The 14,357-nt window shown below is 49.4% G+C and overlaps 5 protein-coding genes across 5 annotated transcripts; 1 reads left to right on the forward strand and 4 right to left on the reverse strand.

Annotated features, from left to right (window-relative positions):
* Positions 1-1,501: 1,501 nt before the first annotated feature.
* Positions 1,502-3,011, reverse strand: tdiE-7 (putative methyltransferase tdiE; the record flags this gene model as incomplete). The annotated part of the gene is made up of 9 exons (XM_037316124.1): positions 1,502-1,532; positions 1,591-2,010; positions 2,118-2,234; positions 2,288-2,325; positions 2,383-2,537; positions 2,606-2,647; positions 2,706-2,796; positions 2,858-2,887; positions 2,949-3,011. 9 exons carry the CDS (start codon positions 3,009-3,011, stop codon positions 1,502-1,504), a joined length of 987 nt encoding a protein of 328 aa, XP_037184343.1.
* Positions 3,012-3,693: 682 nt separating this feature from the next.
* BOT1-0 (Cytochrome P450 monooxygenase BOT1) lies at positions 3,694-5,448 on the reverse strand (the record flags this gene model as incomplete). The annotated part of the gene is made up of 8 exons (XM_037316125.1): positions 3,694-3,733; positions 3,785-3,922; positions 3,996-4,090; positions 4,157-4,483; positions 4,535-4,741; positions 4,794-5,080; positions 5,133-5,171; positions 5,229-5,448. 8 exons carry the CDS (start codon positions 5,446-5,448, stop codon positions 3,694-3,696), a joined length of 1,353 nt encoding a protein of 450 aa, XP_037184346.1.
* A 1,787-nt stretch (positions 5,449-7,235) lies between these two features.
* BOT2-2 (Presilphiperfolan-8-beta-ol synthase) lies at positions 7,236-8,879 on the forward strand (the record flags this gene model as incomplete). Its single annotated transcript, XM_037316126.1, has 10 exons — positions 7,236-7,492; positions 7,549-7,675; positions 7,736-7,754; positions 7,803-7,957; positions 8,019-8,031; positions 8,088-8,250; positions 8,305-8,394; positions 8,441-8,474; positions 8,531-8,748; positions 8,804-8,879. 10 exons carry the CDS (start codon positions 7,236-7,238, stop codon positions 8,877-8,879), a joined length of 1,152 nt encoding a protein of 383 aa, XP_037184345.1.
* Positions 8,880-10,478: 1,599 nt separating this feature from the next.
* On the reverse strand, positions 10,479-11,973 carry APN1 (DNA-(apurinic or apyrimidinic site) lyase 1; the record flags this gene model as incomplete). Its single annotated transcript, XM_037316127.1, has 3 exons — positions 10,479-10,900; positions 10,953-11,564; positions 11,625-11,973. The coding sequence occupies 3 exons, from the start codon at positions 11,971-11,973 to the stop codon at positions 10,479-10,481; spliced, it is 1,383 nt and encodes a 460-aa protein (XP_037184348.1).
* A 579-nt stretch (positions 11,974-12,552) lies between these two features.
* Positions 12,553-14,152, reverse strand: DGAT2A (Diacylglycerol O-acyltransferase 2A; the record flags this gene model as incomplete). Its single annotated transcript, XM_037316128.1, has 2 exons — positions 12,553-13,857; positions 13,913-14,152. The coding sequence occupies 2 exons, from the start codon at positions 14,150-14,152 to the stop codon at positions 12,553-12,555; spliced, it is 1,545 nt and encodes a 514-aa protein (XP_037184347.1).
* Between the last annotated feature and the right edge of the window lie 205 nt (positions 14,153-14,357).

A 14,357-nucleotide genomic window follows, 5' to 3' on the forward strand; every position in this document is an offset into this window, starting at 1 on the left:
TTGTTTGCAAGATATACCCTCGCTTGTTTGGATAAAGTTAAGCATTATGCTTCTTTTAAGTTTCGGGATAAGCTCAATATGCCTATTTCTTATAATTCTTTGACTTTCTCTTTGAAGAAATTCAGGCAGTGTCCTGATTGTACTTCGCTGATGCTGGAGTGCCCAGGACAAGGAATGATGCATATGCATGTTAGCTAAGCGTCTTTCATATACTCTCACAGAGCTTGGAATGTTCTGACAGCGTAATTTCACATCATCGTCATTCGATATTGCTTGGCCGCATATTTAAAGGATTGAGGTTGACAGCCAGCCTCTAATATGCAGCAATTGCTTCTGTGCTGGTCATTTACCCCTTAAGTCTCAGCAGAATACCATCAATGGATGCTGGCTGACTGTCAAGTGCAGCATGATGTTCGAGTAATACTTTTTGAATTGTCCCTTGGCTTACTTTGCTGTGGTGTTGTCGTCCGCGCAGAATTCATAATGATACTCAAGGAGGGCTGCACGTTTCCAGTGCTGCACGCCCTTGAACCCCCTTGGTGAAGAAATGTGACTTTGACTACCTTAAGCGATGTTTGTGGTCTCACACTGATTGAAACACCTCGCGAGAAAGCCAGAAAGTTCAAGGACAGAAGCTGGACTCATTGTGGTTGAAAATAGGAGGAATTATGATCTCCATGAATTAATATACCGTCTTGACTTTCGATTCCATGACCAAGGGTGCGCAGGCTTGGATAAGAGGTATATAAAAGATGATTGGCGATGTATTTTGAAGTCTGGCCACAAACAATCGGCCTTGATCCACTGCCTCTGAGTTCAATCCCAGGTGATATTACGCTTGACTATCAACTCGTAGTTACTCTCAATTCATATTGGAAACAAATCTTTCGACGAACCCATATTGAATACAACTGCATCAATAGACGAGAGATGGCGCCGAGGGGCGATGGCCATAGTGGACAGTGGCGATCGAGATCCCTAGAAGCCGGGGCTGGGTAAACAAATTGTAACTACATGTCTTCCGAGTTCCGACGGGCTCAGCGAGTGCTCGACTGTTTTCAAAAAAGTCACTTGATCAATTGTGACGCGGACGACATTGTTTCGACCGAGATACGTGGATTCAAGCCCAAAGTAGGAATCTTATAGGTCCCGGCAGTTATGTCGCGTTTCCTCATTCAACATAGTCCATGGAGCTCACATTGTGGTGACACCCTCAGGTCGATAATAAAATGCAGTGAAGTAAACCGCCACCTGCATGATCTGGACTCTTTTTGTTGGATGTTACTCGCTCAATTCTGGCGGCTTGCATTAGTGTTATGCGATTAAGCAGTTCGGACTCCTTGCCAGCGAGGCTTCTCCATCCTCTGGTTCTACTTGCGCCAAGCTATTATTCAAACAGACAATCGTGTGCAGCAGAAGAATGTAGTGCACACAAGAGTCAAGACTTCACTGAAAATAGTGGTTCTCATATGCCTGCGCCTTGCTAAGCAAGATCGTCCATCTACAGTGGCTTTCGACCGTAAACGAAATACCTAAGAACACTGTTAGTATTCGTTATGAAAGCTCATCACGAGCTAATAGCTGGCTTACAGTGGAAAGTATCCGTGGATAGCCCTGTTTCTCAAGTCCTGCCGAACCTCCGTAAGAAACACCTCAACCTCAGCACGGCTCCACTCATGCGCTCTGGTGAGCGGTGCCATGGCAAGACTTTCAGCAGCGCCGAGGTTGTTCTCGAGGTTCCAAGCTCCGAGCTCTTTCCATCGGGGGTCCTTGGGCCAATCATTAATCGGCCACTTGTATCGGACAAGGGTCACATCCTCGAAACCAACCTCTGCCATGAATGGCTTGAGTTTAGGCGGCTCGATGAAGACACGGCCAAATTTGGCGGCGGCCTCCTTTAAGAGGATAGCGAAACGGGCGAGTGCGCAGTCCGGCGGAAACGAGCCGTCATCCGCTTGGGGGTCCATCTCGGCCTCTTGGAGTTCGACATAGCCTCCAGGGGAGAGATTACTGCCATGTTGTGAGCGATGCGATTTAGACCAAGGAATGAATGCAGTGAAAGTTCAAAAATGTCTTCAAAAGTTCGGATGATATACTCGTAGCACTTGGTCAAATACTATTTCCAGCTTGAAATGCTAGAAGTCATGAAGCGACTGTGGATGTAGTCGAACGGTTGCGAGTAGGTCCATTCCTCATCGATATCGTCAATTTCAAATTTGACGTTTGGTACGACGCTAAGAGACATCTGTCAGTCTTTCTCTTTCTGCTCGCTTCATATTCACCGTACAAATCTGGCTGGGTTGGAGACAGATCTACGCCGTACACCTGGGGACAGTGCAAATTAGCTAGTATGATTTAGGATTATTCGTCGGTGTAAAATACCTCGGCCTCGGGATGATCTTCTGCATATTGGATGGCCCAAATGCCAGTGCCAGTGCCTACGTCGAGAGCACGTTGAATATGCGCACCCGGCTGACAAGGCGGAGAGATACCCAGACGCCCGCCGAGTGTCATGAGGAACATGTGATGTTGCATGTCTGTAAGAGAGTCTCTTGTTAAGTCACGAAATCGTGGCAAAACGAGAGATTTGGCTGGGATTTCTTACCCATTCTATCGTTCTCACGTTCGTCGTTTGGCATGCTGTATTCTAGATGTTTCTGTGAGTATTGTCGCCGGGAAAATGGAAACGGGTAGGAGTCTCTTACTCCCTTCCTTGTAGCGATGGTATGTTCTGCCATTTTCGAAGACATAGTCGCGGATTGAGTCGGCTAAGCTAGTGGTTGACGAGCCAAGACTCTGTTTGGAAACGACATTAGCAACACATGGCGTGAAGAAGGCATTGGGAAGCAAAACATACATGGGTTTCCACCCCATTTTCGTCTGAAAGCTGCGATTAAAATCAGCCATACCCCTCTCAAAGTCGCAAACCACAATCGTTTCATCATTACCTCATCCTCAGGGACAAGTTCGACTTCCTGATCGACCTGTTGGTCTCCTACTGGCTGATTCATGATGGGCTCTACACTGAGATGAAACTACTGATTTGAAGCCAATATTGGTAGCAGTGTGACCCTTCCTCGCTCGGAAGAAAGAATTGGGACACCTAGATAGCAAAGTTCGCGGGCGACTCGACCGTCTTGTAGTGGGCACTCCCAACACGTGAGACCAGAACCCCTCTTTCTTGGCCGGAAAGATGCAGCATACAATTTAAAGAAGAACCAACAGAAAGAGAGAATTATATGCACGTCTGCGGCGAAACTGTCTCGTTGCGTCTAAAGTGGAGTGTTAATGGCTTGGTCATGTAGATTACAGAAGCAAACGGATGTTTGCATGATTTCTACCGCTGAATTCCAGATATTACTGGTCGCTGAGAATTCGACTGCGTAGCTGTATGCACGCCACCAAGAGAAGAGGTGTGAGCGGCACAGTATCTGGCACAAGATGTTTGACAGGCAATGGAATACCGAAGAAAACCCTCACAGCTCTACATATTTATGTAGCTTATTGGTTTATTCGATCGCAACTCAGTAACGAATAGCCCAAAGATTTACCAGAGATAAAATCTTGAAGCAACTACATTTTGACCGCATCAATGTTGACTTTGACACTTTCGCGAATTCTAGCCGCAGGACCATCCGCCCACTGTGTCGTGTTATCGTCTGTCTTGTACAGACTCATATTGAAGCGGGTGAATTAGTTGGCAAGACAGAGATACATCTCCATATAAGCGACGCTTTCAAGTGTCAGTCTCTGAACACGAACTTAGCCAACGACGGGCACTCACTTCAATCCTATGCAAGCACGTGTCCCTTTACTGAAGGGAACGAACCACTTCTCTAGCTCCCATCCATTCTCTCCGAGCCAACGCTCTGGGATGAACCTTTCTGGCTCCGGAAAGATATCCGGGTTGTCGTGGATGGTTCTGATCGCTTGAGATACAGTCGACTGTTTGAGTTTGAGTAATGAGATCAATAAGCAGCAGTCTGTAAACTCACCCCTTCCGGAAGGAAATGACCAGCGACGTATACACCTCCAGCAGGAACTCTGCGAGGAGTAATTCCGGGGACTGGTGAAGACAAGCGAAGAATCTCTTTGCACACAGCGGTCAAGGGGCAGGTTAGCGTGGGATTATGCGAGGCTTAGCCGGGTTACTGACCAGGTATGGGAGATTGCAAAGTTCGCGGTACTCGAAAAGTCCCTCGGCATTTGTCTTCACCGTCTTCAACTCGTCGAGCATCTTGTTCAGCTTCTCAGGGTTCTTCAGAAGATAGTAGGTCCCGAGACTAAGACCAATACCTGTGGTGTCGGTACCAGCAAAGCAAAGCACAAAAGTCTCGTCCACAAGCGCCTCTCTGTTCAGCCCATTGGGCATTTTAGCATTGGAGCGTAGCAGCAGATCAAAGTAAGTGGGCCGTCCATCAGACGCTGTTGTCAGGCCTTTAGCTTGCTTATCTTCGATTTCTCCAATCCATTCCGAGCATTGCTGGTATTTAAGGTCAGTAGAAAGGCAGTCTCTAGAGTTTTGGTGATGTACCTTTCGGAAAGCCGCGAATCCTGGTATTATCATACCAGCTATGCTCATTGGCAAGCCAACGGCGAGGCGGTTCATCAGGGGAAAGTGTTTCGTGAGAAGAAAATTGTCTGCGAATTTCGTCATGGCGTCCAGAAAAGGGGGCATCTCCTCGTCTGAGTCCACGAAGTTCATTTGTCGATCAAATAGAACAGACATGATCGTGTCAACCTTTGTACAACTTAGCGAAGCTCTTTCCTCCACCTGTCATGTTAAGACCTACTGTGACAGATGACCACAAGGCCTGAATGTTCAGCGGGGCTCCTCCGTCGTAAGATCTCCGTGCCCTATTCATAGCTCTCCTGACAACATCCAAAATCGAAGGAGCCAGCTGATCCATCTGTCTGGTCGAGAAAAGGGACTTGACGGTGTTTCTTCGCTGCTTGTGCTCTTCCGGGTCAATAAGCATGACAATGGAGTATTTCAATGTGCCGAAAGCCTGGTAGAAACCCGAGTCTTTGAGGTATCGGCTGTTATTCGCATAAACCCTGTTCACGAAATGAGTTGCTTCTTTGGTAGTTCCTCAGGAACAGAACTCCCTCCCTGAAAAAGCTGGGATCACTAACGTGTATGCGGTCGGGAGAGATGCGGATTACAGGCCCTGCACGAATTGCATGTAAGCACTGTATTTCTTTAGTCTGGTGCCCGCACTGCTCACCATATTTCTCGTGCAGAATCGGATATTGCCTGACGAGCTGACCGTCCAGAACAACGTCATAGTAAAATTCGTACCAGCTAGTCGCTGCGGCGCACCAAGGTCCGGGGATCTTTCTGAGAGGATGAAAGAAGAGCCTGTGAAGCAACAGCCCAATGGAATACAGCAGACCCCACAGCAAAAGCAATTGTATGCTGCTCGACACAGAATATGTCAGAGCCATGGTTAAGGGTCAAGGCAGGAGCTCATGCATGCAAAAGAAAAATCAATAGAATTCTAGGTGAACTTGTCTCAAGAGACTAAGATAGTTCAAGCAAAATCAAAGGCCGGATAGAGTTTTCAAAAGAAAACACGGGAATGGCACTGACGACTTTATTGAATGTCTGTGGCAAGCTCTTTAACCCCTCACGCATATTTCCAAGACATCTTCTCTGCAATATTCATGCGGTATGAATGCAATGTGACACTTTTTCCATGAAATCCCCCGCACCTTTGCATTGGTTTCGGGCTGTCCTGTCGATTAACACTGCCAATCACAATATATATACTTCACTTCCCCCGACGACTACGACTGGTAATGCGGCCTGTTTGGTTGGTTCGGACAGTGTCGATGCATTAGCCAATCGTTCCGCAGCATCAACTCCACCTCTCAATGCAGGATCATTTTATCCCCAGAAGAAAAAACAGACTTTGATCCGCCGCCCCCGAGCCCCCGGCAAACGTCTATCTTCTGGCTTCAGCTATCGCATGCTGACAGTTGTTTTCTCTCAACCAACAGCCAGATTTCTGCCCCCATGGTCGCAACGGGGCTGCGCCTCCAGCAGTAAGACAATATTGTACCAACACAGGACACATGTAAATGCTCTCATTGGCTCGTTACAAATTTCTCGGCGTAGGGGAGCCGAAGCATTTTCCCTTTTCGCACATTTCTGACCGGGGTTTACCCCAATACCCCATATGCGGCAGAGTCTGTTCCCGTTTCTAGGCACTCTCTGCGAATTGCTCCATTACAATCATATTCTGATGGCCGAGTCTAGAATGTTGGGAATCAATAGATTATCAAAGGCCTTGCATCAATTCTGACTCACCGGGCACGTGGACAAGATCTTGTGCTGTGCTTCAGCTTTCCAATGCCCATGAGAGATATCTCACCTGAAGCCTTGCTCACTCGGCTCCCAGTAGGTGTACCATGACTTCATTCTTTGCATGAATGTTATCGCACTAGGCTTGGAATTTTACATATTTCTTGATTTAGCAGGAAAGTGTACCTTAGAATATTCCTCCATCGTGTTTGCTAGGCCACTGACCATTTTTATCCTGTCTCTTCCATGTACAAGTGCAACTTCAGCCTTATGGCAAATCTAACTGATCCTGCAGGATTATTGGTGCCATTCAAGATGTGGCTTGTATTGCAGCCACTAAGTCAGCTGGACGAAGTTACACATTAGTTCCGTTCAGCTCTTTTCGGTCCATAGTTGCAATCATCCGTCAGAAACCAAGAAACTTACGAGTCATAAGGATAAGATAAGCCTCTTTGAGGGCAACGAACTCCTGCGGCACAAGAGGTTGAGATGACGTGAGTTCTGTGGTTCGGGCGTTCCGGGTCAAAAGAGGCTCCATTCTGACGCCCCCGGAGGAAGCAGTTGGGGGCCGTGTTGCCCCGACTGCTGAAGAAAGATGGATGTGGGGATCCCAGCAGGGGGGGGGGGGGCTCAACAGCCTTAGTGAGATATCGTGTTGGTGCTATTGTGATTTTTGAGTATTTCTGAGCGTCCAAGAAAATGACAGAAAGTTGTGAATGGGGTCACGGAGGCGCTGTTAGGCAGACAGACCAAAAACAATGATGAAGCCCCCAGCCTTTCGCTCTTATTTCAACTATATAATGGTCTCGAGTTTCCTGCCTCATTTGTGCTTTCCCAAGACCATCGTCGAAAACTGGACATTCACACCTTTATGAGCTACGCGAGTGTATCTCAAACATTCAAAATCTCTCAATATTCTCATGACAACATGTCTTCGAATGCGAGCGAGTATGGGGTTTCTTCCCCCCCTGAGTACGTTCCTGGGTCTCCGGATACCTCGAGCACACCCCCTGAATCAGATGATGAAACCATCTCCTCCAACCTTTCCTTCATGAAGGGGCGTGTCAGTTCAGCACGCAAATCCGTGCGCATTCCGGATCTATGTTCCTCAATTCTCTCAACTGAACCTATTGTCAACGCCAACTATGAGAAGGTCAAGCTTGGGGCAGACAACTGGATCAAGGAGTGAGCCAATACCTACCTACCCTCCTGCAAACATCTCGAACTAAGGCGTCGTCTAGGGTGTTCCAATTTGATGAGACCGCAGCCAAGAAGAACGTCAAAGCTGATTTTGCTCTGATGTGCGCGCTTTCGGCTCCATATGCTGACGAAGAGGCCCTTCGCATGATGGTCGACTGGCACAATTGGGTAAGTAACAGTGCTGTCACACTTCTCTTGATGCGTGACTGACCTTGATTACTGACATAGGTATTCATCTTTGATGACCGTATGTACTCTTCATGTACCTCTTCTCGACGCGACTGACACCATGTAGAATTTGATGAGGGTCACCTGAAAAACGACCCAGTCAAAGCGAATGAAGAGTTGGATGCTCACTGGGCCATCCTGGAGGACCGATGTCCACCGGTGCAGCTTCATGAGAACCCAATCAGATATGTCTTTCAGACGACCTGGGATCGTGTGAAGAAAGTATGTCATTTACCGAAGTAAATCGTCCACACATGTTTTCACTCGGCTAACAGATCAACAGAGATCATCAGAAGGTATGATGAGACAATATCAAGTGTGGCTTCGTCTTCTCACTAAATCACTTTTCTAGATTTGCAAGAGCATTGGAAGGTTTCCCACAAGATGTACTTTGATGGACTTCTTGGTCAAGTGCAAGTGGCACATTCGCAGTCTGCCTTCACACTTACTGTTGATGAGTACATGAACTTCCGACGGGCTACGATTGGAACAGAGCCATCATTTGCCCTGGTTGAGTAAGAGGTTTTCTAATCTTGCCGTCATAAACCTACTAACCGGTTGCCATGAAGGTACGCTCATGACATCAACATCTCACAAAAGTACCTTAGCCATCCGTCTGTGCGAGAATGCGAGAGAGTCTCTGCTGATCTTGTCATCTTGTGAGTAAAGTCGACTTATGCCTTGTATCTTACTAACTCAATATAGCGTCAACGACATCCTGTCATATCGCAAAGACTTGGTGAGTTATTTAGTCTACATGCTACGCGAGCCCATACTGATTAAAGGTTCATACAGGAACAAGGAGGCGAGCACAACCTCATCTTGCTGCTTAGGGCCCAAGGCTTTAGTGAACAGGAAGCCATTGATCAGATTGGCGATATGATACTGGAGTGCTATCGTTCATGGTATCGTGCATTAGCGGAGTTGCCAATTTGGGGGGAAAGTGTGGACAAGGAAGTGCTCAGATACATTGAGGCCTGCCGGACTATTGCTCTTGGAAACCTCCATTTCACGTAAGCGGCTCACTTACAATCCTTTATTTTGGGCCTTCACTGATCTTGTTACTAGTTACAAGAGCGAGCGATACCTCGGCCATGAGGGTGCTGAAATTCGTCAGACTCGCATCATGTCGCTTCCTGCCTAGGTCTGTGTAGTTCAAAGCGATAGTGGGAGGTTTGATCCTAAGATTGGGTTTGCGGATCAACTGATCAAGTGGAGGGAGTCAAAGATAGATTGGCTTTTGTGTTTCTAGAAATAGACTATAACGCTGATATATTTGTTTTTGCGGTCTTCGATCAAAGTTCAAAGTGAGACCTTGCATACGTAACCAGCCACGTTCCCCATTTTTGGAGACGCGAGGAGGAGCATAATGGAAGAAGCCGCAACAGCATCGCGAACTCAAATGTATTGACCTAATCTATCGATGAAAATCCACGGCCATGACCGAGATCTTAGTACGACTCTCCCCAAACCCTCAAACTTGAAATCACGTATCAGACAGTAGATAAGCTCTTCAATATCAATACATCTGCTTCAATGATTATTCTATATCCCATCATCGTTTGCTGTGAGCATTCTCTTGCTGCGGAGACTGAAATGCGCTGCCAGCTTCAGAAATCCCCCAGCTCTGCTCATGGTTCTCTGCATGATCGGCATAGATTTCCATATCAGATGTTGAATGCTCACAGAATGATTGACAGCGGAAATGAGAAACATGAAAAACACAGAAGAGCTCACCCAAATAGACACTGCGATCATTAGTGTCTAAAAGGGACCAAGTAGTTATCTTCGAGAGATCGCTGAGATGCAATCGTCCACCAACCTCATTCGCTTTTGTCGTCGGGGGAAGAGATCTGAGGTCCGGCACGCCAGGATTTATATTGAAGCTTTTTAGTATTTGTTCATGAGAATCGACCATAAATTGGTTGGTTTTGATGAAGAACGGAACGACGATGGCCGCCTTTTACTTGTCGATATACAGGTAATACTCGCCCTACCAGTTCCCCTCTCTATTTCCATGGGGAAAGCGTGGACACACACCTGCTTCGACATCGTCGAGACTCGCTATTAATGACCACATAGCAGCTGTTCTACGACTTCTCTTCCAGAAGAATGTTTGCCTTGGATCGTTCTATGTCTAGCTACATGGATTCTATGTTGACATCCCGTCCGAAGGTCAAAGGTTCCATCTCGATGACCCATGTGGAACATGTCCAAGGCGGTGTCCAATGTTTTTTGATCTTGAATACACAGCCGACAGGACCTATCGAAAGCGAAAGACGGAATGTGGCTGAAGTGTCATGCTATGTGAGAGTTTAGCCCTTGTGAGTGGTGTCGAGAGGGGCATTTATGACGCAAGGTCCCGTCGAATTCGACAGCCATCACTGGGCCTGCGAGAGAGCAATGGGATCTTGGTAAGCGCAAGCTACTTTTATAGCCTCGTCAGAGTGACCGATTGATGAACCTAGGTCCTCGATCGAGGCCCATTCATTGATAACCACCATCTTGTTTCCTCATGCAGATTGATGACTGCCTGGACAGGATTTTTGTTATCTGCAGGCATATTCTACGGCATTTCAACAACGACAGGATTCTACTATTTGTACCGACCATATCATGCCTAGGGGAAGGATCATCATTGAGTAGATTCCATATCCTGCAGTCCTTCCGCGGACACTGGTATTCCTGTACACACGCCACGCGCCCTAACAATACATATTGATACACTGACACAGCAAAACCATTACTCGCTGTCCTCATCACTCTCGACCTTCTTCTTCCTGCCCTTCGCAGGCGCCTTCTTTGTGCCCTTCGTTCCCTTCTTAGAATCCTTGGCAGCCTTGCGGTCAACCTGATCCTGGATCTTACTCCTCTCGCTGGCTCCTTGCTTCTGCAGCTTTTCCTCGAGCTGCTTAAACTCGTCGCTCTCCGCGTCCATGCCAATCAAGCTCTCCAGCAGCTTGATCTCATCCGCCCACACTTTCTTGTCCTCGACACTCTTCCCATTCTCGTCCTTACGATCAATTGGCGTCTCCAGGACCATCGGCATGTCTTTGAATGCGTCATTGTTGACCAGTGTGTGGAACGCCCGCAGACCGAGGAAGCCGGTGCCAATGTTGGCATGGAGATCGCGATGCGAGGCAAAGGGTGCCTTGCTGTCGTTGACTATCCCTTGTCAGTATCTTGTTCCTGACCGTCACCTGTAGATACAACTCACGATGGAAAGCCTTCAGGTACTTGTTCCCAACAACCTCGTCAAACTCCTTCATAGTCTCCCCGAACACCTCAGGCGTCCGCAAGTCATAACCCGCCGCAAAGGCGTGACACGTATCAATGCACACGCCCACCCTCTTCTTGTCCTCAACCTTGTCGATAATCTCCTTCAAATCCTCAAACTTGGTGCCGATCACATTCCCCGCGCCCGCCATATTCTCCAGCACCGTGACAACGCTCTTCGTCGCCTTATGCGCCGCGTTCAACTGAGCCGCAATCCGCCCGCACGCCTCCTCCCTCGCCTCGCCTCCCGTATTGCCCGGGTGGAAGTTGTACAGCTTGATGCCCAGCTGCTCGCAGCGCTGCAGGTCGTCTACGAAACTGGTATACGCCTGCTTCGCCTTGGCGGCGTCTGCCTGCGCAAGGTTGACGAGGTAGGACCCGTGCGGGAGGATATGGGCGCCGACGTCGTAGTCGCTTGCCTTTGCCTGCTCGAGGAACTTCTTCTTGGCGTCGGCCGCGAGAGGCGGGCTTTCCCATTTGCGTTGGGACTTGAGGAAGAGAGCAAAGGCGTTGGCGCCGATGTTGACGGCATTCTGAATCGAGTTATCCACGCCTGCGAAGAAGAGCGTCAGTCATAAAGGATCGTCATAGGAGAGCCGAGAACTGTCCGTACCTCCTGCAGCGCTCACATGAGCACCGATGTACATCGCCTTCTTCAACGAAGAAACGGCTGTTCTGTCTGCGAGAGGCATGTCGTCGTCCTTCTTCGCCTTGCCTTTGGCGGCGGTCTTCCTCTTCTTTGCCGGCTTCTCCTCTTCTTCGGCGCAGCTGCCACACTCCTCTGGCTCGTCGTCCGACTCGACCTTGCGCTTCGGAGTTGCCTTGGGGACTGCAGCGGTCTTGGTCTTGGCGGCAGTAGCAGTTGCGCTCTTGGATCCGGTCGCCTTGGTGGTGGTCTTCTCCTCGACCTTGGTCTCGACGACAGCTTGCGCCTTCCTGCGAGCCGACGTACGAGGAGGCATTTTCTCCTCTGTTGTGAGTCTGATAAAAAGCCGAGACTGATACAAAAGAAAGAGTCAGTTTGACAGCTGAGTGTAGTCGGCGAGATCGGGAGGTTTGGTCGAGTTCGCAATTGAAGAAGCTGGTTGTCAGCTCAAAAAGCCCGAGGTCAAGTCGACGCGTCAGACGCGATTGAGTTTCCACGTGGTCATGTGACGTCAATTAAACAGCCCCCTGCTCCTGAGCTCGAGCTGCCGCTCAGCGCCGCACCCCACGTTCCTCTTGCAGGCCGCAGCTGCGTTATGATCGCGACCAGACGAAGGCGCGACGGTGCAGAGTCGTTTCACTACTTCAGATGTTCATCGGCTTCGTTTCGCAATTTATATCGGTTATTGATAGTGATGAAAACTGCCTCTATCCAGGCTTACAAATTTCCTATTCTTATTGCCCCCCTTTTTCCCAATTGACCTCCGGGCGCCAAAACACAAGCAAAATTGAGACTCTCCTCTGACCAACTCCTGGCCGGCAGCATACGACTAAAATAGTAAGTTTGTATACAGGGTGAAAAGGATGTTCCGTCCAATGTTCGAGAGTGTAGCGACTTAAGCAATGAACTGAAGTTCGGCCTTGCGCTCAGGCGCGAACTGATCCTTGTACGTGTCCCAGATCTTCTGCAGCTCGGCAATGTACAGCTCGTGCAAGCGGTCAATCTCCTCCTGTGACGGCTGAGCAGAGGGTGGCGTGGTGACTTTGATGGGCTTTCCAACGACAATGTTCAGAGGTCTGCGGTAAGGCATCATGCCCACGTCGTAGTTGAGAATACCACGTCCGTGAAGGGCGGGCAAGGTAAACTTGAAGACGCGGAGGACGAACATCTGGAAGTTGTGCACCCAGGGGTGGGTCTTCGGGCTCAGCTGATCGTAGAGGTCGTTCTCGCCGAAGCCCAAGACAGGCACCAGATCGGCTCCAGTTCGCAGGGCCATCTTGATGAAACCCTTGCGGCCCTTCAAAATCAGTCTCAGAGTTCCGGGCTGAGCCTCGAGAGATTCTCTGGCTCCGCCAACGACGATGGTAACGGCGCGGCCCATACCCTCGCCATTGCGGCCGCCTTTGCTCAGAGTGTTCCAGATCGACTCCTTAGAAACGGATCGGACACCCATCGCTAGAATGTAGTCTCGGTACAAGGGGATGCGGAAGTTGTTGTCAAGAGTCAACAACGAGTTGGTGATTCCCGGGAACTGCTCATCAAAACCAAGAGCGTTGGTCGCAAAAGCGGCGAAAGCGCCATGCGAAATGATTCCATGGGGGTGGTAGCCAAAGATGTACTTCCTGGTAGGTGGCAGATCGTGAGTCTTGTGCAGCTCAGCCGGGTAGTAGTCTGCAAAGAGCCTCCAGATGTAGCGCGAACGCAGCCATTCCGAGCGGTACTTGAGGTTGCCGTCGGATGCGACGCTGGAGAGTGAGAGATGAATCAGGTAAGGAACCAGGAGCGGCCATGTGAAAGGGATAGCGGCGAGGAAGAAGAAGATGGAGACAAATGTCAGGATGGAAAGACCGTGGAACAGAACGGCTCCCGTCTGCAGCCGGCGACTGAAGGGGACCTGGAGAGGTGCAAATCTAATGCCACCAGCTTTCCAGCCGTATCGATGACTGTTCCTCCTTCCGTACGCAGCCAGGGAGAGACGCGGATATTCGTCATCGTCCATGCTCTTCACCGTAGTCGACTCTGGCTTATCTACGTCGAAGCCGTCGACCAATGTCTCGTCGGCGGTGCCCTCGCTTCCAAAGCTCCTCTCTGCGTCAGGGGAGTGTCCGTTACTATCATCGTCGACGTTGCCCTTCGCCACATCTGCGAATGTCGCTTTTCGTTCATCTCGGTTTTCCTTCTTTGGGGTTTCATGAAGGTTCTGGATGTGAATGTCAGCCGGGCTTACAGCTTGACTGTTCCGCACTGTATCTTACTGTGGGCTTCTCCTGTTTCTCGGGAGCAGATTTCTCCTGCTTCTCTTGTTTCTCGGGGGTAGGTTTCGGGGCTTCGGTGGTTGCTGGCTGTGATGGCCCAAGCTCTGGAGCTTCTGCAACGACGTTAATCTTGCGATTCCCTGCCTCGGCCGATTGCGCTGCCAGTTGAGGGTTGCTTGGCTTCCGCTCAGCCCTCTTGGACGGCGACTTGGAGCGAGCCGACTTCTTGTTCTTTGGCATGGCTGTTTGTGATTTCGTGATGACAGGTGCCTGCTCCGCTCAAAGACATGCAATGGCCAACCGTGTAACAAAGCGTGTGTTGCGGAGGAAGAATGGTATTTATGTGGGTGATCCCTTACCTGGACTGACAGCCACTTTCCCCGTGTCCCCAATGCTAGACATGGCTGAGTCGGCGTCGGATGGCGGTAGGGCCGAAGCTCAGACG

Source organism: Colletotrichum aenigma, assembly GCF_013390185.1.
Source record: "Colletotrichum aenigma strain Cg56 chromosome Unknown KSG_Cg56_contig01, whole genome shotgun sequence".
NCBI classification, from domain to species: Eukaryota; Fungi; Ascomycota; class Sordariomycetes; order Glomerellales; family Glomerellaceae; genus Colletotrichum; species Colletotrichum aenigma.